Source organism: Arachis hypogaea, chromosome 13 (assembly GCF_003086295.3).
Source record: "Arachis hypogaea cultivar Tifrunner chromosome 13, arahy.Tifrunner.gnm2.J5K5, whole genome shotgun sequence".
NCBI lineage: Eukaryota > Viridiplantae > Streptophyta > Magnoliopsida > Fabales > Fabaceae > Arachis > Arachis hypogaea.
The window spans coordinates 6,319,065-6,346,721 of record NC_092048.1 but is presented as its reverse complement, the minus strand read 5'-3'; the positions used below and the strand labels follow the sequence as shown (position 1 = coordinate 6,346,721).

General features: G+C 35.1%; 3 protein-coding genes across 4 annotated transcripts; all 3 read left to right on the top strand.

Moving 5' to 3' along the window:
* The first annotated feature begins 1,216 nt into the window (after window positions 1-1,216).
* Window positions 1,217-10,629, top strand: LOC112736794 (flowering time control protein FPA). Of its 2 annotated transcripts, none has more exons than XM_025786392.3 (6): window positions 1,217-1,695; window positions 3,959-4,204; window positions 4,464-4,544; window positions 4,708-5,654; window positions 6,317-7,676; window positions 10,105-10,629. In XM_025786392.3, the coding sequence occupies exons 1-5, from the start codon at window positions 1,402-1,404 to the stop codon at window positions 7,659-7,661; spliced, it is 2,913 nt and encodes a 970-aa protein (XP_025642177.1). In that variant the 5' UTR covers window positions 1,217-1,401; the 3' UTR covers window positions 7,662-7,676; window positions 10,105-10,629. The 2 variants fall into 2 exon arrangements, with proteins under 2 accessions (XP_025642177.1, XP_025642179.1); XM_025786394.3 differs by having other exon boundaries at window positions 1,223-1,695; window positions 10,173-10,629.
* A 5,696-nt stretch (window positions 10,630-16,325) lies between these two features.
* LOC112736793 (F-box protein SKIP16) lies at window positions 16,326-20,266 on the top strand. The gene is made up of 5 exons (XM_025786391.3): window positions 16,326-17,027; window positions 17,694-18,416; window positions 18,731-18,949; window positions 19,477-19,583; window positions 20,052-20,266. The coding sequence occupies exons 1-5, from the start codon at window positions 16,824-16,826 to the stop codon at window positions 20,128-20,130; spliced, it is 1,332 nt and encodes a 443-aa protein (XP_025642176.1). The 5' UTR covers window positions 16,326-16,823; the 3' UTR covers window positions 20,131-20,266.
* A 2,913-nt stretch (window positions 20,267-23,179) lies between these two features.
* LOC112736792 (probable transcription factor PosF21) lies at window positions 23,180-26,040 on the top strand. Its single transcript, XM_025786390.3, has 5 exons — window positions 23,180-23,615; window positions 23,834-24,572; window positions 24,859-24,991; window positions 25,196-25,280; window positions 25,533-26,040. Exons 2-5 carry the CDS (start codon window positions 23,878-23,880, stop codon window positions 25,820-25,822), a joined length of 1,203 nt encoding a protein of 400 aa, XP_025642175.1. The 5' UTR covers window positions 23,180-23,615; window positions 23,834-23,877; the 3' UTR covers window positions 25,823-26,040.
* The last annotated feature ends 1,617 nt before the right edge of the window (window positions 26,041-27,657 follow it).

Sequence of the window (27,657 nt, the reverse complement as noted above, 5' to 3'; positions counted from 1 at the left end):
CATGAAGTTAGCACCTAAGTATATTTCAGTTACTCTAAGGCTACGTTTGTTTGAGAAGAAACGAGAAGGAAAGAAAAGGAAAAAAAGAAAATTAGAAGGAAAATAATTATTTTTTATTATTTAATTAAAAAAAATTATAAATTAGAGAAAAAAGTTGATAATATGAAAAATAGATGAGATTCAGTGATCTATTAATTTTTTTCTCTCTAATATTAGAAAGAAAAAAAAGAGAAAACTTATTACGTTTCTCTACTTCTAATATTATTCTCTTTTTTAAATATATTTTATAATACAAGAATAAAATTATTTTTTTATAACAATTTTTTTACTTATTTTTTATCTAAATATATTTTAAAAAAATTATTTAATTTTTTTATTTCTTTCCTTTTTACTTTTTTTTTTAAAATTATTGGAAATGATGTTGGTCTTGGTTTTGGACTTTTGGCAGTCATTTATGTCATTTCTAGTCTCATTGTTTTCTCAAAACAAAAACATTATTTTCACTGTTCCAACACGATAAACATCAGTCTAGACTTCAAATCAATATTCAATTAATAGCTTAATGATAAAAGTATATTGAAGAATAATTTGATACATTCTGTCAAATTCGGGACCAAATTAAATTGCAAGTCAAATTTAAGTATTAAAGTGAGGTTAGTTTCTTTGGTTTGATACGGAGTGAATTGATTTTCAATTTTCACGCCAAATCTTTGTTTTTGATATTCATATCAAATAAAAACTAATCGTTCACAAATAAAGTAATATTACATTACTTACAAGACAATTTATCCAAATCAACATTTTTATTCACACACAGAAAGATCAATGTTTATTTTTGTTATAGAGACTTTTTAGATAGATTAATCTAGCTAGTTCATTTTTTTTTCATAATATTTTTCAATTCAAATTAAAAACTAATTCGTTATAAATTAAAATTCTATTTAAAAATTTATTGTTAATTAATTAATTGCTACATACCTAAAATAAAATTCAAAGAGCTCACTGCTTATTTAGCGTAGACTAATGAACTATTACATCAGTCTAGTTTAGAGACTTTAGATAGTTTATTTTTCAAAAAAAAAAAAAAAAGTAATACTTGCTCTATCCGAACTCTCTGGAAACTTTCGAACCGGCCCACGGGCCCATTTGTTTAACGGTGTGACGCGGCGTAAATTATTATTTTATTTTATCTACCTTTTTACCCTCTTAAAAAAACACAAAAACCGAACAACGGAACCACCTCGATTCATACTCTCTCTCTCTCTCTCTCTCTCTCTCTCTCTCGCGCCCTCTCTTTTCATAGCAGAAAATTCCGTTCTCTCTCTTCATTTAGGGTTTCCTGCTTTCCTTCCTCCTTCAACTTTCACTCTCGATCCGGTTATTCCGAGTCTGTGCCTTGCAATGCCGCGTCCGGCGAAATCAGTGAGGCCGTCGCACGAAGGAAGCGCCGCCGCCAGGGATTCCGACGAACCTTCCAACAACCTCTGGGTTGGGAATCTAGCGCCGGACGTAACCGACGCTGATCTGATGGACCTGTTCGCGCAATACGGCGCCCTCGACAGTGTCACCTCTTACTCTGCGCGTAGCTACGCCTTCGTGTACTTCAAGCGCGTGGAGGACGCTAAGGCCGCGAAGAACGCTCTCCAAGGGTTCTCCCTCCGCGGCAATTCCTTGAAAATCGAGTTTGCCAGACCGGTTTGTTCTCGTCTTCTTTGTGCTCTGTTAGGGTTCATGTATTCTTATTCTTATTGTTTTTGTTATTGCAATATGAACCGTGTTATTATTGTTAAATTCCTATTTTCGGCTCTTCAAATTGCTCGATTATCTTTTATTTTTGTTTTTTGCGTGCATTTAATAATGTCTCAAATCGAATCCCTATTTTTTAACAATTATCCTATTTTGCGTGCATGACTGGGAATCAAATATGCGTTGAGGCAAATCGCCATTGCAATCGATTCAATTGCGTTAGGCTACGAAATGAGTTTTTAATTAGTATAAACTATTTTGTTTATTTCTCAAAATTTTTTATTATTATTAGTTATTATCATTGTTATTATTAATCAATTGCGGAATTCAGCTGATTTATATTCCACCGACTGGTGAAGCTTGTTCTGTTGTTTGATTTAATTTATTATTTTTAGTTTTAAAGAAGATCCCGTGTAGCTTGTTTTGTTTGTTTTGAAGACCTAACATATTTAAAGCAAAGTTTAATTAATTCGTTAAACTACTTATGCAAGGGAATGGATCCCTCTCAATTGTGAAAAAATATTGAGAGTGTAAAGTTTGATCTTTAACTTTTTATTGCTCTCTCTCATATTTATTGTTGGTCTCATTTATAAAATTATTAATGGTGAGAGATGACGCTGTACTCCCTCAATTGTTAAAAAACATTGAGCGGATCCATTTCCTGCATGCAACTGGTAATCGTTAGGGTTAACAATGACACTGGAAAAAGAATATGACAGTAAGCTAAAACATTATTATATAAATAAATATATATAAGCTGAAATCACCCACTACAAGCGAAAACCAATAGTACCGAGGGTCAAGGCTTCGTGTTTATGTTCATTACTTTCTGAAATTATATTCTTTTTATTGGGACATGGGAATTATGTATACACCAGGTAGCTGCAGCCGTGAGGGAAGTGCAATGACATAAATTACGAAATTGCATCAATGAAGTAAAACGAGAAAGAAACAACAAACTCCAAATGATAGAATGGACACAAATATTCAAACACAGTGAATAAGTGATGGTACAGTAACATAAACACTGAGTATTGGGGGGTTTCCCCGGTACCAGAATTAAAATCGGTGTTTGGTAGTAATTAGTGGCTAAAAAATATGCATGTGTTCCATTAACTCAAATTTTGAAAATTTTAATCATATTTAAATAAAAACAGGCCACAAGGCGCATCTGACTCCCCAAACCCGGCGGTTTTTAGCAATACTTGATTTGTAAGGTAAGCTAGAGCCAAATTGCAGTGTATGTGATGTTGCGGATAAGAGGCCCCAATAGAATCTGACAGACAGAATATATATGGAAACTTACGTTACTCATAAAACCTGAACTAAAACATTGATAGAGAAAATCCTACCTAAAAAATTCGAGCTCTTCAAGTAGATATGATTCTGGGCATGTCGTCTTTGTTTCAATTATATAATGGAAGTAACTGTAATCTAGAAAATAACAATAACAATGGCGCCATGAAGCTTGACAGTAATTATTCTATAGTATCGTGAACAATAATTATCTAATAGACCAAATAACAAGCGCACTTGAATTCTGATTAGCAGTAATATTCTTCTCTTGCTCTTTTAAATTGATTACGATCTTTGAAAATAACATGGAGTAATAGAAACTTGCTAGTAGAGCTTCTAATGGAGAGTTGATCAAGGGATGATGCTGCACTATTTATTTAGTCCTTAAACAAATGACAGCTCCAGTGATCGGTTGTATATTCTAATTAATGTGGGAAAGAATATGCTGGGGATGTTGATGAGCGGAGTGGAGTAAACACACTAAATAATTTGAAAATGGTTAAATTTTACCCTAAACGATGCTGATATGAGAAGCAATGCTAAAAAAATTCTAATTGTCCGGAGGTCTCTTCCACTATAACTGTTATAGTTTGTCATCTAGTTCATACAACAATTTTATCATAAAAGTAAAAATGTTTGGGTCAAGTGTGAGCTTTGCGTGATACAATTGAATCCTTTCTTTAGAAATATGTATTGCATAAAATAATTTTAGTAAACGATGATATTTCCAGGTTTTTGAGAAAGTGATGCGACTTTCTTTCTGTACATGATGTTGCCTTTTAGTTATTTATTTTTGGCCCAAGGTAGCTGTGACCGTCTTTGCATGGTTTACGTGCTAGAATTACATCCATATTGACGCCATGATCTGCATTTATCATTTTCTCTAATATGTGTTTAATGGAAAACCTATTTTCAGGCAAAGCCATGTAAACAGCTTTGGGTGGGTGGTATTAGCCCAGCTGTGACAAAGGAAGAATTAGAAGCCGAATTTCGTAAATTTGGTAAAATTGAGGATTTTAAGTTTTTCAGGGACCGAAATACTGCATGTATTGAATTTTTCAATCTGGATGATGCCACTCAGGCAATGAAAGTCATGAATGGGAAACGTTTAGGTGGTGAACACATTCGTGTAGACTTCCTTCGATCACATTCTACAAGAAAAGTAAGTGTAACATATAGATTGCTGGCCTTGTTTCTAGCTTTTTTCTTTTCTTTTTTTGCCAAACCTAGGCCCTGCTCTTACATTGATAAATATTAGAAGCTCGCTTTTCTATAGTTTACGCACTACCTTTAAACGTGTGCTTGGAGTTCTTTTATTTCGCATGGTCTGATTGCACTGTTTCTTTATACAGTTATCAAGATTTTTGCGTATTTCTTTGTTATTCTTGTGTGACCAATGTGTCCTTTTCGGATTGTTGTAGGATCAGTCGTCTGATTATGGACAGTTTCAAGGAAAAGGCTATGGGCCTACTGATCCCTACACTGGACAAAAAAGACCTCTGGTAAGTTATCTTCATTAAAGTGCATACCTGTCATAGTGCATCACGTACTTTTTAGGTTGACATTACACTGTAAAGTAATGCTTGCACCTTCAAGTACAATCACTGTTGTTTTCTCTGTATAAATAGCAGTGTACTTATAAATTGTTCTTCTCGTCTCAAACAGCATTCACAACCCCCAATGGGAAGGAAAAGTGATAGTCAACCCAGTAATATTTTGTGGATTGGCTATCCTCCTGCCATTCAGATTGACGAGCAAATGCTCCACAATGCCATGATTTTATTTGGAGAAATTGAGAGAATCAAGAGTTTTCCTTCAAGGAACTATTCATTAGTTGAATTTAGAAGTGTTGATGAAGCTCGGCGTGCAAAAGAGGGTCTTCAAGGACGCCTTTTTAATGACCCTCGAATAACAATTATGTATTCAAGCAATGAGTCTGGAAAAGATTACCCTGGCTTATATGCTGGTAGCGGTCCAAGAACCGACACGTTCATGAATGACCATCCATTTCGACCATTGCAAATGGATTCATTTGGTCATAATCGTCCCGTGGTTCCAAATAATTTTCCTGGACAGTTGCCACCTGGAGGTATTCTTGGACCAAATGCACAAATGCGGCCGTTTGGTCCTCAAGGGAGTCTTGAACCTCTTATTTCTGGTCCTGAGTTTAATGAAATGGGCATGCACCACAAATTTCAGGATGGTAGTTCCAAGGGTAACATGGGTCCAAACAGGAAAAGGCCTTCTCCTCCTGCCCCAGGGATGCTTTCTCCTTCTCCTGCATCAGGTGTCAGGCTCCCTTCAAGATCAGCTTCCGGTGGATGGGATGTACTTGACATAAACCATATTCCAAGGGAGTCTAAACGTATGAGATTAGATGGTACTATGCCTGTTGATGATGTTCCGTATCCTTTAAGGAATGTAGATGATCGTGTGTTAGGTATGGACCAAACATATGGTCTTGATCCGGTGAGCACAAGGTTGGGAGCTGGAGTACTTGGTGCTGCACAACCTGATGCTGATCATATATGGCGTGGAATCATTGCAAAGGGAGGGACTCCGGTTTGTCAAGCTAGATGTGTCCCTATTGGGAAGGGGATAGCTGCTGAGCTGTGAGTATAATTTTATTTGTTTTTGAAGTTTCTATTGAATTTTGAAATGTGAAGGTGGAAGATTGAAGATAGGAATGTTCCTTATGCGAAATCAATTGATAATTCTTGTATTTTTTTTTTGACCCCCTTGCGCGTTTAACTTTCATTTTCACGGAGTCCATTATATCTTTGCCATGAACATATCTTTGCTTTGTGTATCAGCTTATCTCCTTGTTGAAAATGAGCATTGGCTTGATAGTGTTTTTAACAGAATTCTAAGATATCCTATCATGAAAATACTTAAGATTACCTCCAGTTTCAGTTTTAGCATTGGGAGTAGGAGTTGAGTGTTTGTTGAAAACCTGTTGTCATTATTGTCAAGATATGTAGATTCAATATGTAATTGCGGAGACCTGGAAAGTTTGATAAGTATATTTTTTACTAGTTCAATTCTGAAATGACTGACCATTACTTTTAGTAAATCTTGTTTCTTTTGTGCAGCAGGAAATTTCTTAGTGCCACTAATACTATATATCTTTCCCTACAACATTTCATCAAAAAAGATATTAGGGTCAATTTGAGTATTTTGGAAATGAGCCCATTGTATTTTGTTGTCTTGTCCCTAGCTGGTAAAATACATGTTTAGTGCAGTAATTGAAGTTTGTTTTGTTGTTCTGCTGCAGTCCCGAGGTGGTTGATTGTTCAGCTAGGACGGGATTGGATATACTCACAAAACACTATGCTGATGCTATTGGTTTTGACATTGTTTTCTTTTTGCCAGATAGCGAAGAGGATTTTGCTTCCTACACTGAATTCCTTCGCTATCTTAGTGCAAAAAACCGTGCGGGTGTTGCAAAATTTGCTGATAATACCACATTATTCTTGGTACCCCCTTCTGATTTCCTGACAAAAGTTTTGAAGGTCACTGGACCTGAACGTCTATATGGTGTGGTTCTTAAGTTTCCTCCAGTTCCAGGTAATACTCCAATGCAGCAGTCTTCGCATTTGCCTATACCATCAAGTCAGTATATGCAGCAGATTCCTCCTTCACAAGCTGAGTATGGATTGATTTCTGCAAAGGAAGAACCAGTTTTGCCAACAGATTATAACAGACTGTTGCATGATGAGTCTAAACTTCCTCCTAAACCAGTCTATCCGGCCACTAGTGGTCCCCCCTCACTTCAGGCTGGGCCTCCGGATTATCCTACTGGTTCCGTGTCCCAAGCTGGAGTTGGATTAACTCCGGAGCTTATTGCAGCTTTAACTAATTTAATCCCTGGAACAACTCAATCATCGACAATTGATGGTGCCAAGTCAGCAGTAGGCTCCTCGACTGTGAGGCCTCCATTTCCCCCTGTTGCACCTAATGATGGTAACCAATCTCATTTATGGAAACAGGACCATCAAATTGTTGATCAGTCTGTTCATCCTCCTCAAAATTTGGGGAGTATGTATAACATTCACAATGCTCACTATCAGCCTTATCCACCACAATCTGCTCCTGGCTTCCCTAGTCAAGTGGTCCCTGGCAGTTCGCATATTCAAGACACTGCTGCTGGTCTGCAGCAGCAGGGTGCTGTTTCGTCTAGACAGATGACTAATTACATGATACCTTCTCATAGTGGACAGGTAGCTGCACCCACCCATGTCAGTCAGCAGTATCAGGTTGAAGTCTCCCCCGGCAACCAAGGAGGATATGGAGTGCTTCAAGGGACAGATGCCTCTGGTTTATATAATTCTCAGGCTTTCCAACAGCCAAATAATTCAGTTGCTGCATCCACTCAAGTTCAGAGTGTTAATCCATCACAGCAACATGGTGTCCTGCCATATACACTGGACCAAGTAAATGCTGACCCTAACAGTCAGAAACTTCCTCTCTATGGAGTTGGTCAGGGCTCGACAGAAGTTGAGGCTGATAAGAACCAAAGGTACCAATCAACGCTACAGTTTGCTGCCAATCTTCTCTTTCAAATACAGCAGCAGCAGCAACAGCAACCCCCTGGAGGACATGGATCAGGAATTCAATAATGAGAATCGTCTTCTGTAAGTAATCATCTCCTCATTAGCTACCTCTTTTAGATAAATAAATTCCTATATATCATATTTATGTTCTTTTCCTGAGTACCTTTTTTTTTTGGTTGATATATGCTTTCTGGTTCCTATATTAATGTTTATGGGTTTAAGTTTCTGTCCTAAAATCCTAGACACCATAGGCACAGAGGAAACAAAAATAAGAAGACCATACGTGAACTAAGATAGTTAGGCTTTTGATCATTTATCTGTTTTTTGGAGTCTCGTCCAAATTTTGTGAGGGTCTTCGATAGATTACCTGTTTGGGCTGGGAAAGTGGGCATTTGAAGTCAAAATACAAGGCAAATGGTAGTTTGTATAGGCAATCTATGATTAGGCTAGGTAGTTTGCATGATAGTGGTAGTGCTATATAATAATTATTTTTTTTTTTTACTCGATACATAACTAGTTTTGGAGTACCCTAGGCTATCTTTATTGGCCCAAATATTTCTAGCAGGGGATGGAATAGGAAGTGGATAATGATGTTCTAATATGAAATCTGCTTTGCTATTTCTTCAATGCCAAGTACAGTGTGTTTTAGGTTGAGAGCTATAGCTGTTTTTCCAAATTGCAGTTAAGTCATAATGAATAATTGGGATGATTCTCTGCTTAGTTTCTAGTTTGTAATTTGAAACCCAATCGATTGGTAAAACCATCATTATGGCCACATGATCAATGTGGATAAATAAGTTGCTTTTGATCCACTTATAGTTCTCCTTATTTTATATGTTTGCAGTATATTGTGAATCTCCATATTGTCACACATACTATTTTATTATATCTGACTAATACGTATGCCATACATGTTTGTTTTTTTAAAAAGAAGTTATTGCTTGTTGAATGTTCAATAGAAACAAGTAGTATAACATAGAAACTTGCATAGATTCTTGAGCTTTGCTATGCTTGCAGTTGCATGGTAATACTTGCTTTTCTTAAAGTGTTTGTATCCCATTATATTTTAGCTGTAGGCTGGGATATGTTTTCCCTTGTTTACCATCCTATGGAATTTAGCTAGGAAAGGTAGTTTTAAGGTACTTCTTATCAGGTGGTGTAATTTGCAATATGTAAGGTATCTTGAAATGCTTCTAAAGATTATATGAAGAACTTATTAAATTTGTAAATTTAGAGTGTACTAACGTTCACTATTTCCCTAGCTAATCATTACCATGAATCGGCTAACTAAATCGATAACTTTGGTATCAGATGGCAATAACTTTCACTACGTTTCCTTCGTTGCCATTCAATCTTGATGATGCATAGAAATCACAAACTGCAAAGTTTAATGTAGTAATTGAACTAATAGGAGGATTAATGTCCTCTGCAACTCTGAATCTAATCTTAATCAGTCCATTGACTTGGTTGGGAGATCAACTTTCAACTGAGTAATGGCTTATGAAATTTCGGGCAGGAAGTCTAACTACACCGTACATATTATAGATAAACACAGTCATCCATTGTTGCGATTGTTGTTGTCGGAATTCACTGAATTCAACCTCTTTCCTCCCAAGTCCTAATATTACGACGAACCACATTAAACTAGCAAGTCAATTATTGGGGTTACTTGATTGGTTTTCCTTACTAAAATAAAATGCTAGTGACCTGTAACAATTATTGGGGTTGCAAACACTTATTTGTTTGTCATAATGAATGTTCTACCAAATCCCGATAACTTAGTTTGAGGACATTGGTTTTCTGTTTGTGTTAGTGTTCTGGTTTGGGAAGTGAGTCGGTTATCATTGGAGATGAATATTATTCGATAAGAATATGATGATGGCTAAGAAAGTTTAAATGAAATTCACTTTAAATGACTAATGCATAGTTGAGATGAAAATGCTTCTTGATGATTAAGCTTTTGCTGTTGAAAATATCGGAGCCACTTTAATTCGCGACCTATAACATCATATTATGTGTCCATGGATTGGGTGTATTGGTGCAAAATCACTTTAATCTGGTTTTAGGATGTTGAGATTATTGTATTTGTTGTCGCCTTGCCTTTCCTCGAACAGCTTGAGGTGATTATTAGTTTTGAAGAACATTACCTTCAAATCTAACGTTTGCATTCGGCAATACTAAAACCGCATTTTGTTCCCCCATACAGTACATTATTAGTGTTTAATACATGGTTGATGCTAGTAAGTATCCAGCGATCTTATGTTTTACCGAAGTGCTCAATGCGTAGAACACTTAAAAAGAATTATAATGTTTTACTGTCTAAACTAATCTTCTGGTTCATATTAATTATGTTATTTGGTCCTAAAACAAAGAAAGTAAGTTAGAATCTGTAGTAATCTGCGTCTATTAAGTATTAACATGACTGTTTTTACCATTACCCTTTTTAGTATTGAACGTGAAGGCAATTCATGCGCAACGAGATTAAAAAGTTGCTAACTATTTTTGACAGGTTTTGCAAAATCGCCATGATTACATTCCTAATCGTGTCGTTTATATTCCGTTCTCCATGACGCATAGGTAATGGAATCGCTCAAAGCAAAGGCTACGACTACTCCACCGATACAATGCAACGCCGTTGGTAGCCATTACAAAGTTGATGCTATCGTCTATTTAATCAACCACAAAAGGAACGTCTCTTTTTCTTTCCCCTTTTTAGTTTAGTTTTCGTTTTCTTTTTCTTCACCCGTTCGCTCGCCTTGCATCTTTGTTCTCTCAGAACTTCATAGATGTAAGGCTGTTTTTTGTCGTTTTTGTTTCTTTCTGGTGAATGTATATAATAAATTTTCCATCTTAAATGTAGCCCCAATCAGTTTTTTACCCCGCTACTCAGTTTCTGTGATTTTCCTAAATTGTAATCACGAACGTATTCGTTATTTGGTATTTTGGGCGTGTATTGCGGAACCGCGTGGAAAGGATTGTTTCTTGTATGTTTGCATGTAGAGTGACCAAATGGTATTGGTTCCAAGTTCAAACAGATATGTTGATGATGATAGCTTTAGCTGGGATATATATCATGTTAACTAATTTCGTCATAACTAAATATTAACAAAAGGTGTTGAAGGGAAAAAGAAAAGGAAACATGTAATTGCAGCCAAATGATCAAAGCGATATGTCAACTATTCTTTTTTGCACTTCAAGTTCCGTTATTCCCAGAGAATAGAAAAAAGAAATGAGTAAACTATAAAAGTTGCTCCTTAATTATCTAATTAACTTTGCTAAGAAGATAATGAAAAATCTAAATAATGTGAACAATGGGCTGCAGATACATGTAAAAAATAAAAAAATACTCCACAAATTATGGAAATATGTAAAAAATAAAAAATTCCAGTTAGTTTTCGAAAAAAAATAACTATCTCAAATTTTAATTTACTAAAGTATTTTACTTCAATACATTTTTCTTTCCCAACTAGTTGCTACCCCTACCTTCATCAATAATCATCTCATTTCACCGTTGCTGCTTGGCTTGCCACACGCTGCCACCGACATCGCTCACCCAACATAGTTTAATTATATATAACTAAACTCAATCCAATCATAATAATCTTTCACGTAAAAATTAAAATAATCATCCGTATATATCTATTAAAATGACCATCTAAACTGGCCCTTTTCATAAGAGTGATGATCATAATTAATCAAGAACATAGAATGATGATGCCAAATAACTCTCAAACGTGTTCATCACCTTCTAATAATAATAAAGAAATAATGGGAAAATGTTTATGAGGTACGAAGAGAATGCAGGTTTCAGAAGTTCAAAGGCGTTGTTCCTCAGCAAAACGGCCATTGGGGAGCACCAATATACGCAAACCACCAGAGAATATGGCTGGGACATTCAAGACGGAAAGAGAAGCCTCATGGCTTACGACAGCGCTACCATCAAGCTAAGAAGCGGCGATGATCATAATGGGTCTGCACGGCCGGCAGCGGAGCAGAAAGGAGGATGCACGGGGCTGCTGCAAAGCGATCTGAGGTTGCTACGGAACGTCAAGCGGGACAAAGAGATGCTTCGGCGGCGTTGGCGGGAGGTTGGGCGGCGTCGGAACGAACGGCGGAGAAGTGCCAGCGGGGTGAGGACAGGAGAACAATGACGGCGAGTTTTGAAATTTTTAAAAATTTTAAAATTTAAAATTAAATAATTAATTAATGATCTAATTTTTTATTTTAATTTATTGTTTACCTTGTTTATAATTATTAGAGTAAAAGATAAATAGGTTCCTAACTTTTTTAAATGTGGACATTTTCGTTTCTCAAAATTTAAAAATACATTTAAATCCCTCACTTTATAAAACGCGTGACAATTAGACCCCTCCGTCGAGTTGGGGTTCAAAACGACAACGGAACATACTGACCTAGAAGGATAGTGTTAGGTGTCCGTTTTGATTGCTGAGGTGGATGGAGAACAAATTTTTAATGGACAAATTAGTCCTTGATGCCTAACATCTTGCCTCTGAGTTTCTGCTCAAAGACCCTCCTACTCTCCTCATTCGAATAAATACCCATAATCGTCCCTGAGATTCGCGTAAATACTCAATGTAATTCTCAAGATCCCAATTTTCCCCGTTTTAGTCCTCCAAATAGAGCTCCGAGTACTCAAAGTGGTCCCTGGGCATATTTCTAGTGATGAGTCATCACCGGAGCGCTGACGTGGCCTCTGTTTACCACACTGGAGGGTCCAATTTTCAATTTGTACCCACATTGGTCCCTCCATTTATATCTAACCCTATATCCCCAAATTCTCGTAAACTTCATCTCTTCTTCTTGTTCATCGCACTCTCCTCACCTCACCTTACCTCCCTCCAACATTTAGCCATTGCTGATTGTCCCAAGTTGAAGAATATGGAAGGAAAAAAGCTGCCTGCCTCTCTAATAAGTATACAACTCAACATCTGGGGAAGCCTTTTTCTAGGCAAACGATGTCAGATGAAGGATCTACAGCTTTGGCCCATAATCTCCCACATCCCCGTCATTCTTTGCTTAACACTTGTACCTTCTCATACAGGTTATCCATCGACCCAACAACACAACTTCTTCCATGAACGATTTCAGACACCTTCATTGCCTTCACAACCACACCATTCTGGCGGCCCCGATCTTCTGCTCTTGGTTGGCGTTCTCGTCCGGTTCCAACTAGATCACTACAAAATTTTAGATGCTTTGAATTTAATTTAGCTATCAAATTTAATTTTGTTAAGAAAATTGCTTACCCTGTATCAAAATTTATGATTTGCTTCTTCTATTTGTTGCTGCTGGATTCAGGGGTATTACTAGCAATCCCGTGGTACTTTACAATTTATCTTCATCTTCATCTTTAACAGCAAACTTCTTTTGTGTATTGCATTTAATTCCTTTACAATCTTCTTACTTGGCAGAATTTTGAAAGAGCTATAACTTTATCAAATGCTTACAGTGAACAGTTGAGGTAAGTTTTCTTTTGTACTTGATTTTCAATATATAATGTTTTGCATAGAATATAGATTTGAAGTAGGTTGTGATATACTTTTTTATCTACTTTATCTCTTGTGATTAAGCCAAAGGTATAAACTCTAGATAAAAAAATTTAGGTAAATTCTATTGAATCAAATTGTTGAACTCATTATTCTGATCTTCCATATTGAGAAAAAAGATTCAGACTTGTGATATAGAAATTCGTTGACTGTTAGAAACGTAATTCAAAGTGTAATAAGTTTAAATGTCACTGCAAGTTGTTATGCACATTATGATGTCACCAAAATTTTATCCTTGCAGCTTATAGAAGCAACAATATGCTCATTATTTTTGTGTATTTTTTAACAACTTATATTCTGTCTCGCTCAATACGAAACAGTAATCGATGCTTACTTGGATGGTCTTGAAGCTTCTGAGATGGCTGATCTTTCAAGGTTTAAAGTTCTGCTGCTTTCTACATTAGTAGAGTGGACGTTACAATTGACAAGAAACTTGAGAAAATTGGTAATTCTGAGGCTCTTGATTTTAGGAGAATGAACAGAGCTTTCACCTGCAGTGCTACTCTCACCCATCATCAACATGAGTAACAGCCCCCGATAGAAGAATGAGCAGAGTGTGATGAACAAGAATAAGAGATGAAGTTTACAAAAAATTGGGGATTTATGGTTAAATATAAAAGGAGGGACCAATGTGGGTACAAATTGAAAATTGGCCAGCTCAGATAGCTGTTGGACCCCTCCAGCGTGGCAAACAGAGGCCACGTCAGCGCTCCGGTGATGACTCATCACCAGAAATATGCCTAGGGACCACTTTGAGTACTCGAAGCTCTATCTGGAGGACTAAAATGGGGAAATCGGGATCTTGAGGATTACATTGAGTATTTACGCGAATCTCAGGGACGACTATGGGTATTTACTCCTTCTCATTCTGATTATTTTGAAACTTGTTCATAGCTTGCTCCAATTGATTCAAAACCTCCATTTCACTATACAAATTCTTAGTGTTACTAACATACCTATCCATCTTCCTCACCATACCTTCCATAGTTCCATATGCTTAACCAAGAACCTTAATTCATTGACATCTATGACCCCACTCACAATATCACCATACACATGCTCAAATCCCTGCAATGCAAGAACAGAACACTTCTTCCCTAACCTAGAAACGACGCCGGCGACACGGTTCAACTCGTCGTGCTTCTCGGCGAGAGCAAGGTCGAGGAGATAGGAATGGTCGGAGGAAACGAGGCTCCTAAAAACTTCAGAGGTCAAGATCTCATTCCTGAGCCTCGAGATCTCAGAATCCGGAAGGGATTTGTGAAGGTGAACCGTTTTGGACATGACATTGGCTACTTCAAAAGAAAGAATGTCAATGGTTACCTTATCGTTGTTCTTGATGGTGCTGCTATGTTGCTGCTGCTTCCTCTTTCCGAAGAAGAAGGGTGTGCTTGAGGTTGGAACTGACTTGTTTACCCATCTTCACAAACCAGGCCTCTGCAATCATGCTCCCTCCTCTAAAATTGGTCTTCACTGAATTAATATTTACCAAGTGTTTTTTGCTTTTTCTTTGTTGCCATGGTTCTCATCATTGACAATGAATTGTGGTCTTAGAGACATTGAAATTAGGGGAAATTAACCAGTTTGAGATACTAGCATCAACTGTAACTTGAGGCAACAGAGGTTTAGACTAAAGGACACTTGATTTCATGCTTAAACAAGGTGAGAAATTCGAGCGAGCTTCAGTGGTGGTCGAGGGTATGCTTGGAACGTTCTCCTTCCTCCTGTGCTTACTTGATGGAACTTTTGCTTTGATTGCTTTCCACTGAGTTAGGTTCTCTACAGGGCTCAGAACAGAATGCATGTTTGTGCTTCTGTCTCTTCCACTCGCATCAATTGGCATCTGATTCCTTGTCCTGCCTTCGGCCGCAGAAGAGTTGGACGAATCGGGCAACTCCTTCAGCCTCATCATTCTCTAAACTATTGTCACTACTACCATCATCACAATCATATCCATCATCAAACTCTTCATCATCCTCATAGTCATCGATGTCAGATTTCTCATAGTCAACATCTTCCTCCTCGCCGATATCTTCGCTGCAGTTATAATATCTGTAATTTGGAGGGTATGTCACTGTCAAGGATGCAGATCCTTCTCCGGAGATGGAAGGTGGATTCGAGTTCTTCTTTGTTGGTTCTGCAGCATTGTTTTGGTGTTCTTCTTCCTCGTTATCTAGTACCTTATAAGCTGTGGGATCAGGCTCATATATCTGAACATTCGGATTAAATGTAACTTTCTTCTTCTTCTTCTTGCTTTTGACATTATTCTACTCCTTACATTCATCTCTTTTTCTAACAAATAAATAAGTGAATTCGTTGATGAGTAAATAAACAATCTAGTGTATGCAAGAAAGAGTAAGGGCTTGACTAATTTATGAACATTTTTAATGGATAATGGAGAGAGGACCAAAGCGGTGTCGTTTTTGAAGAGTGTGAAGAGGGATGTAACTATGTAATGTTGGCAGATAGGGTTTCTGAACGGCGGATGAAATCGGCGTAGGAGAGGTGGCGGCCGACGGCAGAGTCGATGAGAGCGGTGACGGAGTCGGACCAAGGGAAGTTGCGACGGAGAGAGAGAATGTATGATGGCCGCAAAGACTAATTTGTCCATTAAAAATTTGTTCTCCATCCACGTCAGCAACCAAAACGGACACCTGACTCTCTACCCCTTCCAGGTCAGCATGTTCTGTTACCATTTTGAACCCCAGCTCGACGGAGGGGTCTAATTGTCACGCATTTTACAAAGTAAGAGATTTAAATATATTTTTAAATTTTGAGAAACGAAAATGTTTACGTTTAAAAATGTCAAAAACTTATTTGTCTTTTACTCTAATTATTATTATTTTTCCATATTTTCTCCTATCTAATTTGCAGGCAAAAATATCCTTGAAGGAAGATTAACGAAAAAAACTAACATGGCAAATGGCTTGAGTGTATTAAGTAATGAAACTAGATAGTAATTTTTTCCCCTCTCTATTAAGTTTCAATCTCGCTACGACTAATTTCTAATTATGAATAATGATAGGATTATTTAATAATCTAAGACTTAAAAATATGTGATGAATCATACATTCATACATAACATCACAACAATTCTATTTGGACTTTCAAGTTTCAACTATAGCCCTATATTAACGTATGTTTGGACATTCATTTTTATTATTTTTTTTCTTGTTTTATCTTTTTTTATTGAAAACAAAATTGTTAAAAATTTCAACTACAGAAATTAAAAGCTGAAATAAAGAAATCGAGAACTTTATTTAACGTAAAATCTGGATGTTATATATGGTAGAAATTCAGATTAACTTCATGTAAATGTGAAATTAATAGTTATGATTTGATATATTTCATTAATTTATCATATCATGTCTCTCAATTATACACGTGAAATTAACTGTAGTGTCAGTTTCATCCGTGATATATATATATATATATTTTCAATCATCCGATTAATCCAAGTTTTTATCCCGTTTCAGAAAAAAGAACAGCGGAAAAAAAAAAATCCAATTCTTACATCGAAAATACATGAAACTGAATTGATAATCTTATGGGTTGTTCATATTTGCTGGGTCGGCAGCAGAGTTAAGAGTAAAAGCTGAAGCTGAGGCCGAGGCCATTGATGAATGCGAGTGACTGAATTTGAGAGAGAAAGCACGCGATTATGGGGTTGGAATCGCTTGGTGATTTGGCGATTCATGTCATTCTCAAGAAGTTGCCTCCCAAAGACGCTGGAAGGGTTTCCTGCGTCAGCAAAAGGCTTCGTTCTTCTGCCTCCGATGACCTAATTTGGATCAATTTCTGTCGCAACGATCTCTCCCTCTGTCACCCTCGTGATCCTCTCGGAAACCCTCTCCCTTCCTTCAAGGTATCCTCTTCTTTCACCCTTTTACTTTTACTTTTAATTTCAATTCCTCGTATTTCTGATTTTAACTCTGCACCCTAAAAAAAGTTCCTTTTTTTTATGCTGGATTGTGTAATAAAGGTGGTTTTTTTTTTTTTTTTGGGGGGGGGGGGGGGGGGGGAGGGAATGAAAAAAATATTGCGTTACAAGGACTTTAGAAGTGGCCAACGAGCCTTTGGCATGGTGGGAAAAGCTTTGGATAGTGGTGATTGGAGAGGAAAAAATTGTCAAAGTTGGGTTTTGTTTTGTTGCTGCATCTTTCAATTTCAAGGAGAATATGTGGTCATATTATGCTGGTTGTCCCTTGGTATTGTTCAACCTTGTGTGTTGAAATGGATAGGTAGGAGCACTCAATATAACTTCACTAGGTTGTTGACTTGGTCCAAATCACTAGCTTCACTCTCTCTCTCTCTCTGCTTTGCAAAAACATCTTGTGGAGTTTGGAGAGAATAGAAGAGGGGAAGGAAGGACTTGTAGTGTAAAGTTATTGGAGTTTTAATTTTTCCTCCAAAACTTCAACTCACAAACACATCCTAAAGTTCCTGTAGTTGTTTTCTGTCTGAATTGATTAGTTTTTTCCCTTTTGCTTTCATGTTGCTGAAAATTCAGACTGTTTCTTTTATTGTGCAGGAAGCTTATCAATCATGGCGTCAAGCTTTTGGGAAGTATCCTTGGTCACTTGTTAAGCGTGTAAAGAGGTGCTGGGACAGAATAGAGGCTTGGCTGAACGATAATTTTCCCGAAGCTAAGGCGACTCTTTGTAAAGGTGCAACAGAAGAAGAGATTCTAGAGTTGGAGAGTGCCTTAAAAGTGAAGCTGCCACTTCCTACTAGGATTCTGTATCGCTTTCATAATGGTCAAGAAGTTGAAAAGGCAAATCTAGTAACTCATACATTTGGCAGTTCTTTGGGCATAATTGGTGGTTACTCATTCTATAGTCATTATGTGAACGTGTACCTGTTACCAATACGTCAGGTAATACGAGATACTCTGCAAGTTACGCGTAAATTAGGCTTCTTCAGGAGATCCAAGTATGTTCTTGTGGCTGCTTCGACCACTTACAGTGAAAAGTTGTTTTTCCTCAATTGCACCAATGGTCAACTATATGTTGGAACCAGAAATCTTCTTACAGAAGGGGAAATGATCCCTTGTGTACCCCATGAGCTGATTAAGTTAGGTCATGGGTTGAATAGTAAAGAGCAACAGGATGCCATGCTACTTTGGTTAGAAGAACACGGTCGCCGTTTACAGAATGGATTTGTCAAACTGCATGAAGAAGAAAATGTCAGAGCCATTAATCTTTTCCCTGAAGAACCTCCTCTTTGTTCTACAGCTATAACCAATGGTGTGAAGGTAGGAAAGTAAATACTACCCTTTATAGTTTCTCTTTTGATTCTGTATCTCAGCATGAAAAAGGGAACTGCAATAGTAATAGTTAAGTCAGTTTTCAGAGTTGTATTGGGATTTGGGAAACATGGAATATATAATTATATATGACAAAGTAGTGAACATTTTCCGAAGGTTGTTCACTTTTCCTCATTAGTAGTGAATGAGATATTCCAAGTCACTTGTCTATTCTTGTGATTACTAGGTAGTGGACATTTTTATAGCAATTCCTTATCTATTATGATTCATTATCATACTAAAACTATTGCTTATTTCTTAAGGTCCGCGCCTCTGCTCTGCTTATCCCTGAGTTGTCGGATCTTCAAGACGATGTTGAAAAATTCTTATTTGCCTATTCAATCCGTATGTCCCTTGAACCTCAAGGATGCATCATTAATGGGGTATCCTTCAACTCTTGCCAGCTTCATTGGAGGCACTGGATAATTCGTGCTGATGATATGGTAGTATCTGATGTTAATGGTGAAGCTGTTATCGGGAAGGTATAATTTCCCTTGTGTATTCTTTTTTCTATTATCTATTTAATATTTAATAATTAATATACTTGCACTGTAGTATGATACAAGTGTGGCTGTTGCAGTGGGTGATCTAAAGTTGCATAATTTTTCCTGAAATTTCAGAAAAAGATATATTAGTTCAGTTTTGACTAGTTTAAGGGTGGGTGGTCGTGGGTGTCGGCACATGCAAAATCCAACTTCCCTTTGATTTAGCACTTATCAATATCAAAATTTAATAAAACAGTTATTTAAGTGCATTCTAACTGAACTAGGTCTAGTTGCTGGAATGGATTATATGCACAAGCCTGTGTCTCTTTAATTTGGTGTAGCTTTGGTGTTTCGTCTTGTGTGCATATATTAATTGAGTGCACTTCAGTCAAGTGAAGCTTGTAGCACGGTTAATATAAGTTATACTGTTTTAGTGGTTCTAATTTTCAATAGTAGTCACTGCTTGTGGTTAAATGATGTGGTCAAAGTGTCAAACTACTGAATTCTGTGGCATTTCTTTGCAGTTCCCACTTTTGTGTCCAGGTGATAAAGAATTTGTTTATCAGAGTTGCACACCTATACCAACATCATCAGGTTCTGTTGAAGGTTCTTTTACATTTGTACCTGGCAGGTATGCATTTGTCTCGCTCTTGATTATTGTTGGTGACAAGTGATTTTGTCATGTATGGTCCAACTGTTAATGTAGAAGTCTGTGAATTCCAGTTTGAAGAATCAGACAATTAGCTATGATGAATTCACATTAACACTATTCCAGTATTCCTTGTTAAATCTGAGTACAAACAAAAAGTGTGTTGAAGAGCAAAGTACTTTAGTATTGAAAAATCCAATCTCAATTTCTTTACCCTTACGAATATTAAAACTCACTCATTTTTAACACAACTAAGCCTTATCCCGCCATATAGAATCGACTACATAGGTCAAACAATGCCAGACTACCATATTAATACTACCCTATCATAGATCATCTCTCTTTTTAAGCCATTTATAGTCCATTTTTAACATAGATAAATAAGTTGAATTATTATCTTATTTCAATGAGCTAATGTTTCTAACTTTTTCGTGGTATTAATGATTTCAGATTGGCAGAACCAAAAGGAGACCCTTTTCTAGTTACAGTGGCAAGCTTCCCACTTAAGCTGCCAGATTATGTATTCTGATTGTCATTCTGAATTGGCTATAAATTTATCTGATGGCCATTTTCAGCTACGGAATATACTTTGGGTGTATAAAGTTACTTTTAGTGTGAATTTGTTTGGTGGGGTTGTAACAATTTTACTAGTTATCCTTGCATAATTTCTCTCTCTCTCTCTCTCTCTCTCTCTCTCTCTCTCTCTCTCTCTCTATATATATATATATATATATATATATATCGTTTTTGTTCCCAACGTTTGGGGTAAATTCTATTTGTGTCCCTAACGTTTAAATCGTCCTATTTGTATCTCTAATGTTTATAAAAGTGATTCAATATTATCCTGCCGTCAATTATATATCATAAGCGCTTTAGTTTGAGTTTTAAAAATCTCTTCTTGAAGTTAGAATACAAATGTCTGGGATAAAATCGATAATCTACTCCGAAAAATAGCTCATCAAATGTTGAAATTAATTTTTACAACATTTACATAATTCGCTTTTCTAGGGACATAATTGAATCTAAATACAAATAGTGGGTATAATAAAATCGAATACACCCAAGTGAGTCCTAATTGAGAATGAATATATCCAAGTGAGAATAATTGAAATATATAAATTGATTTGTTAGTATAATTGATAGTAGGATAACATTGAATCACTTTTATAAACGTTAAAGATATAAATAGGACGATTTAAATGTTAGGGACACAAATAGGACTTATCCCAAATATTGAGGACAAAAACGATGATACTTTGCTCTTTTTTTTTTTTTTTTTTTTTCGGGAGTTCTTCATTTGTCTCTCCCTTCATTACTTTGTACAAAATCATTAATATGCAATCACATGATATATATATCAATAGTTATCAAAACCTACTTGCCAATCGATCTAGTCAACATACTGGGTTATTGGGTCAGTGTCTAATTAAATAAATTTAATTAAGTATATAAATTGAACTTAAGTAATATATTAAAAAAAATAATGTAAACAAAATGATAGTTTAGTTGTTAGCTTGTCTCTAACCTAAGGGACCACTTTTAGTAGTTTTTGTTGGTTTTAATCGATTTTGACTATATTTGATCAATTATTTATCCGGTTCAACAGCTCACCTGAATTAGTTTAATGTCTGGAGCGCCGAATTTTTTGTGAAAACTAAATAACTAATATGTCCAGTTCAGTTTTGAATATATGGATATATTTAGATTTTGCCTAGTAGTAATGAAACCTATAATTGTGTATGAGTGCGTAACGTGCATGAGTTTGTATGCCTATAAAAATTTACTTTTGTTCTCAAAGTGGTTTGATTATTCGTGAATTAAAAAAAAAAAAGAAGAGAAAACTTAAATGTGTATTTGAGATTTTTTTTTTTGGTGACTTTATAAGCTTTTTTTTGGTGACTGAATGTGTATTTGAGATTAGTTATTCTTATACAATACCCAATGGTTAAATATACCATTTTTTTTTATTTATTTTACCTTTCTTCTTTTATTACTGTATTATTTAGACAACTAAAATTAAGTTATTCATGAACTTTTAATTCAATTCAAATTTGAAAAATAAGTTAGAATATTAATGTGGGAATCATAAAATATACAAATATAATGGTAACGAAGTATGAGTTAATAAGGGTATATACTAGTTGTTTAAAACATGACATATCTATGGTCTCTATAGTCTAAAGGTGCTTAGGACTTTTGTTGCGGAAATAGTGTTAAATCTTCAGTGTTACAACATGTGATATTCATGCAATCATGCGTACATTTTCTTTTCAAGTATCTTTTTTCTGTTTGATTTGACAATCTTATTCTTGTCATGTCCTACTTTAGCAAATCTAAATATGCTTTTAGAGTTTTAATTGATTACTTAGAAAATTGCCAACCAAAAAAAAAAAATAGCTACTACTAATCGGAGATGGATTTTTTTATTTTTTAATTATTGAATAAAGTATAATTTTTTATTATTTATTTATTTTTATCTCATTTAAAGAATGTATGATGAGAGATTATATTTTATTAAATAATTAAAAAAATTAAAAAGATTTATTTTCCTACTGTTCTGCTGCCTCGTTCTTAATATAGGTTTTTTATTAATTTTTTATTTTTTTATGCAATAATAGATTTATTAGACAGATTATTATATTTTTTATTTCTTTAATTAAGTGATAATATAAAATAATAATTGGTTGCTTAATCTATACAAAATAGTTAAATGTAGTATTCAAATTCATCCATTGTCATATCAAATTATCAATTAGTCCTTGGCATATTATGTAACGTGATTAACTGAAGTAGAGTACTATTTATTTAGCATGTATTGACCAAAAAAAGAAGCGGATATACGGAAATAGATACTCTTAATTTTTTTTATTTAACAGTATAAAGTGTAATTTTTTATTATATATTTTATAGATAAAATTAAAAAAATATATAAAAAATATTAAAAAAATATTTTATAAATTTAATTATTTTATTAATTTTTATAATTTTACTAAATTTGTAATTAAGTTTTTATATTTTTTATTTCAATTGAATTCTTATATTGTTTTTAATTTTATAATTAAGTTATTTTTAGTGTAAAGAATATTAGAGTTAACTGACTATTTGTCTATAAATTAAAGGTATTTATAATTAAAAATTTAATTAAATCTTTGACTATATATTTTTTAATAGAAATACTTCAATAATTTTAATATTTTGACATGAAAAAAACCTAATTACTAAATTAAAAATAATGTAGGGATCTAATTAAAAAATATAAAAATTTAATTATAAATTCGATAAAATTATAGAGACTAATTAAATAATTAAATTTATTTTATATGCATATATGAATTTTAAAAATATTATTTATACGTAAAAAAATTAATTATTAAATATTTATGTATAAATACATATTATTTAATTATTTTTAATATATATTTTATATTTTAATAAATATTTTGTATTGATAATTAATTTAATAGTTGATTTTTTTATATTAGTAGTAATAGTATAATTATATAAACTTTTATTTAATAGTGGTTCTGCTTTGACCAAATTAACTTTCAATTTTTTCTCTTTCTTCAGAAGTAATTGTTGTTGACTTGCTGAGTTTATAAGAGTTGTTGAAATAGCATTCTGTTGAAGATTTTGGAATCAATTAATGAATATGATACCAACATTTAATAGCAATTAAGAGAGAGAGAGAGAGATCATTGGTCTCTCTTAGGATGTTTGGTTTCTGTTCAATGTCCAAATCCCTTTCATTTGAAAACTTTGCTCCTTCCTCCCCGCAGTTACATGTGCCTTTGTTCCTCTCACCATATCCCAAAACCTTTTTGTCCATTCTCTTCACCTTTCCAACTCACACATACATAAACAACAACACATTCTATGTCTCACACCATTACCCCTTCTCAGTTCTCTCCCATTTGGGGCTGTTTCAAGCTTTGGATCCTTCCCATCTCACACTTTCCTCTGGTCTAAGCCACACTCCAAAAAAGTTGTCTTTTTTATCATCTTTCAGGCTCTAAGGTACAAACTTTTTAGCTTTCACGAGTGTTCATGATTTGTTCTTTAACTTCCCATGTTCTATTATTTGTAGCTTCCAGAATTAGTTTACATTGATTTTCATAGTTTTGTTTGTTTATTTACCCTTATGAGATATGATTTCAGCTGAATTGAAATTGAGGCTTATTGTTTGGTTATGTTACTAAGGCTATGCATTTTTTTATGGTTGATTTTCTTTTTAGTAATTAGTAGGGTTTTGGAGTAGTTAATCAATTGGATAATCTTCATGGATAAGGACAAATCCCCTGGTCATGGTGGAGGTTTTCCTCCTTCTTCTGGCCGTTTTTCGGGATTCTCAGCCTCCGCAGCCCCTTTTAATGTGAAATCAGAGTTACCATCTTCATCAGCATTGCTTCCTCCTCTGCCAGTTCCGGCTGCAACCTCGGACTCTGCTAGTTTTAGTCATGACATTAGCAGAATGCCTGATAACCCTCCGAGAAATCGAGGCCATAGGCGTGCTCATTCCGAGATTCTCACTTTGCCGGATGATATTAGCTTTGAAAATGACCTTGGCATAGTTGGAGGATGTGCTGATGGGCCCTCATTCTCCGATGACACTGAGGAAGACCTACTGTCCATGTACCTTGATATGGATAAATTCAATTTGCCGGCCGCTACAGGCGAGTTTGGAATTGGGGAGACTTCAATTGGTGGTGCAGCAACAGCAGCAGCAGTAGCATTGAGTTCAGCATTGGCATCAGGAGCCGCTGCCGCCTCTTCAGAAGACAACACTGCTGTTGGGACTAATGGAAGGCCTAGAGTGAGGCACCAGCATAGCCAGTCCATGGATGGATCCACAACCATCAAACCTGAGATTTTAGTCTCTGGCTTGGAAGAGGCCTCAGCAGTTGATTCCAAGAAGGCTATTTCGGCTGCCAAGCTTGCCGAGCTTGCCTTAATTGATCCAAAGCGTGCCAAGAGGTACCATTTTAAGCCACACCCAAATTGTTACTTGAATTTAGTGGTGCTTATTTACCTTCCCTAGTCTGCTTTCTTGCTATATCTGTCTTGTATGCGGATTTCAATGTATATCTTGGACTGAATTGCTTACACGAAAGGCTTCATTAGCATACCTTTCTATTCAAGTAGATTAACCCTCCACCTTATTCATGATTGGAATTTTTTGTGTTCCTATTATTTACATTTTGTTTTAGTTCACATTTGAAAAAAATTACACTGTAACTAATACTGCTTAGTTGGGTAACAGGATATGGGCAAATAGACAGTCTGCTGCTAGGTCAAAAGAAAGGAAGATGCGCTACATCGCCGAGCTTGAAAAGAGGGTACAGACATTGCAAACAGAAGCAACATCCTTGTCGGCACAATTAACTATCTTGCAGGTGTGTATTAGCTAATCATCTGTATCTGATTTTACAGTGTTTTCTACTTTACTCCACTTGTATCAACTCGCGACTGTGATTTATATATGTTTAAACTTCTATCTTCTCAGTGGTGTGTATTGTCATTATTTACTATGTCGCTTTCTGTTTGAAAAGCTCTTTTGGAGGAAAAATAATCAATTCATTTTGGTATCTTATGAGCAGAGGGATACAGGTGGACTGAATGCCGAAAACAATGAGCTGAAAGTGCGGGTGCAATCGATGGAGCAACAAGTTCACTTGCAAGATGGTAAGCTCATGCTGAAAGCAACCTTATAATGTTTCTTTACTTATTATGGCACATTTTGATGTATTGTGTATTACTACTTGGAAATTGGAATTTTGTTGAAGTTGATACACTTGTTATACTATTGCCTTCACTTTAGAAACCATTCCATGAAAGTCAAATTTGAATTTTGAATGTGCAAAGGTAGTTGATCTTGAATCTGATTTTATATCTCAGTTGCTATAAGAATCAATTCATTTATATTTTCGTGTGTAGCGCTTAACGATGCATTAAAAGAGGAAATTCAGCATTTGAGAGTCCTTACCGGACAAGCTTTGCCAAATGGAGGAGCACCTATGAACTTTGCTTCATCAGTTGGAGGAGAACAACAATTCCAATCCAAAAATCAGTCCATGCACACCATTTTAGCTGCCCAGCAGTTACAACAACTCCAAATTCGCTCGCGGAAGCAACAGCATCAACAGCAGCTATTCCAGAACCATCAACCTCAGCATCTGCAGCAATTTCAGCAGCCACAACCACCACAGCAACAACAGGAACATTAGCATAGAATTTTAGGAACTGCACCAATTACCCTTTAGTTTGTGTTGAGTCTAGAGTTTAATTTAGGACATAGTCATTCTGTTATCCCTTATTCAAGAACAGTAGAAATGGTTCTAATAGTTAGAGATTAAGGAGTAGATTTTATATCTTTGCCATGCAAACTAGTCTTCTTGTACCTTTAGCTATGGTAATGGATCATGGAGGTAGATTTTTTTTGTTAGCTAAATCTTGCCATCAGTTTCTTATGGTTTCAACTTTCAAGTTCAACTACACTTTTGTTTGTATTGGACTGAGTTTTTTATTTTAGGCATAAAACCTAGAGGCTAGAGTAGACAAAAAGATACAAGATAAAGGTGCTTTTCTTTTTTCTTTTCTTAGTTAATTTGAAAGGTATTTTCTAAAATAGTTTTATATATTATTTAAATGTAATCTTAAAGTTGGGTTAAGCTTTCCTCCAAGAATTATCTCTTTGGCCCTTATAATAAACGAGGGATTCAAAATCACTAATTTAAATACTTTTTTCATCCCTAATTCCAATCGAAGCATTGATATTTGAATTTTATTACTAAGAATCTAACTATACTTTTACAAGAGATTATTTGAAAGAAAACACGAAAATCCCCCATGACCCTCTTCTTACACATCACAAAGGCATTAATTAATGAATGAGTAAGAAGCTGTAACCCTCAGTTGCAGGACTAAAATTCCATCAACATTTAACACTTCCACCTAACAGTAAGACTCATTTCTCAATTATGCATGTTCATTTTTTCTCCGAGATTGGGAATAACTATGTATGCTTTTGCTATGAACCAGCTCAGTGGTTTTGATTAGGTACATAATGAAAGCTGTGCTTGAACACTCTCATGAACTTCTTCCTACAAAGTCAATGATGTTCAAAGTAAACAAAAACGTCAGTGTGCATGTGAAGAGAACAATGGAAACCAATCATGAAACGAGGATGAACAAGTTCTTCCGATCTCTTGTTCATGATTCAGAAGAGAATGGAAGTTTATCTTTTGTCGAACAAGAACTAAGAAATCATGTTAAGAAGGAAATTCATGCAATTGGCGAGGAAACTGATTGTAAGGCTTTAAGGAGGTTTTTTACAAAGATGCGAGAGCAAGAACGGAATTTTTTCTATGATATAGACTTTGATGATAATTTCCAAGTGAAAAATGTATTTTGGGTGGATGTAAGAAGTAAGGCAACATATGATTCATTTGGGGATGTGGTTAATTTTGATACAACATGCCTGACAAATAACTATTACATGCCATTAGTTGCATTTACTGGTACTAATAGATATAAAATAAAAAAGTATAATTAGATAATTCTAGTAGTAATATTCACCACAATTATTATCTCAATATAATAGAAATGATTAATATATTTACTAGTATTATATATAAAGATTGAGAGAAGAATATTTAGAATAGTTGCAACATAAAAAAAAAGAGAAAGAATTGTTTTTACTGTGTGTATATTGTTTTAGAATAAATCCCTATTTATACATGTACAGAATATTCTTTCTCCTCTTTCATTAAATATAATTTTTTTTGGTAATTAAACATTTCATTATAGAAAAATTAAACCATCCAAATTATACGTGGTCATCCATAATATCATCTTTATCACAACACATTATGAATATCATGACATTTTTCTTCTCACAAAAGTGAGTAACTTACAAAGTAAACGAAAATTTTTCAAGTGTTATCTATCATTTATTAAATTCATCCCAGCATTTTTCATAAATCTATCTATTTTTATTATATAAAAATTGATACCAATTTTTTTATATGAATTTAAGTCATATTCTCTTCTAATAATTTTA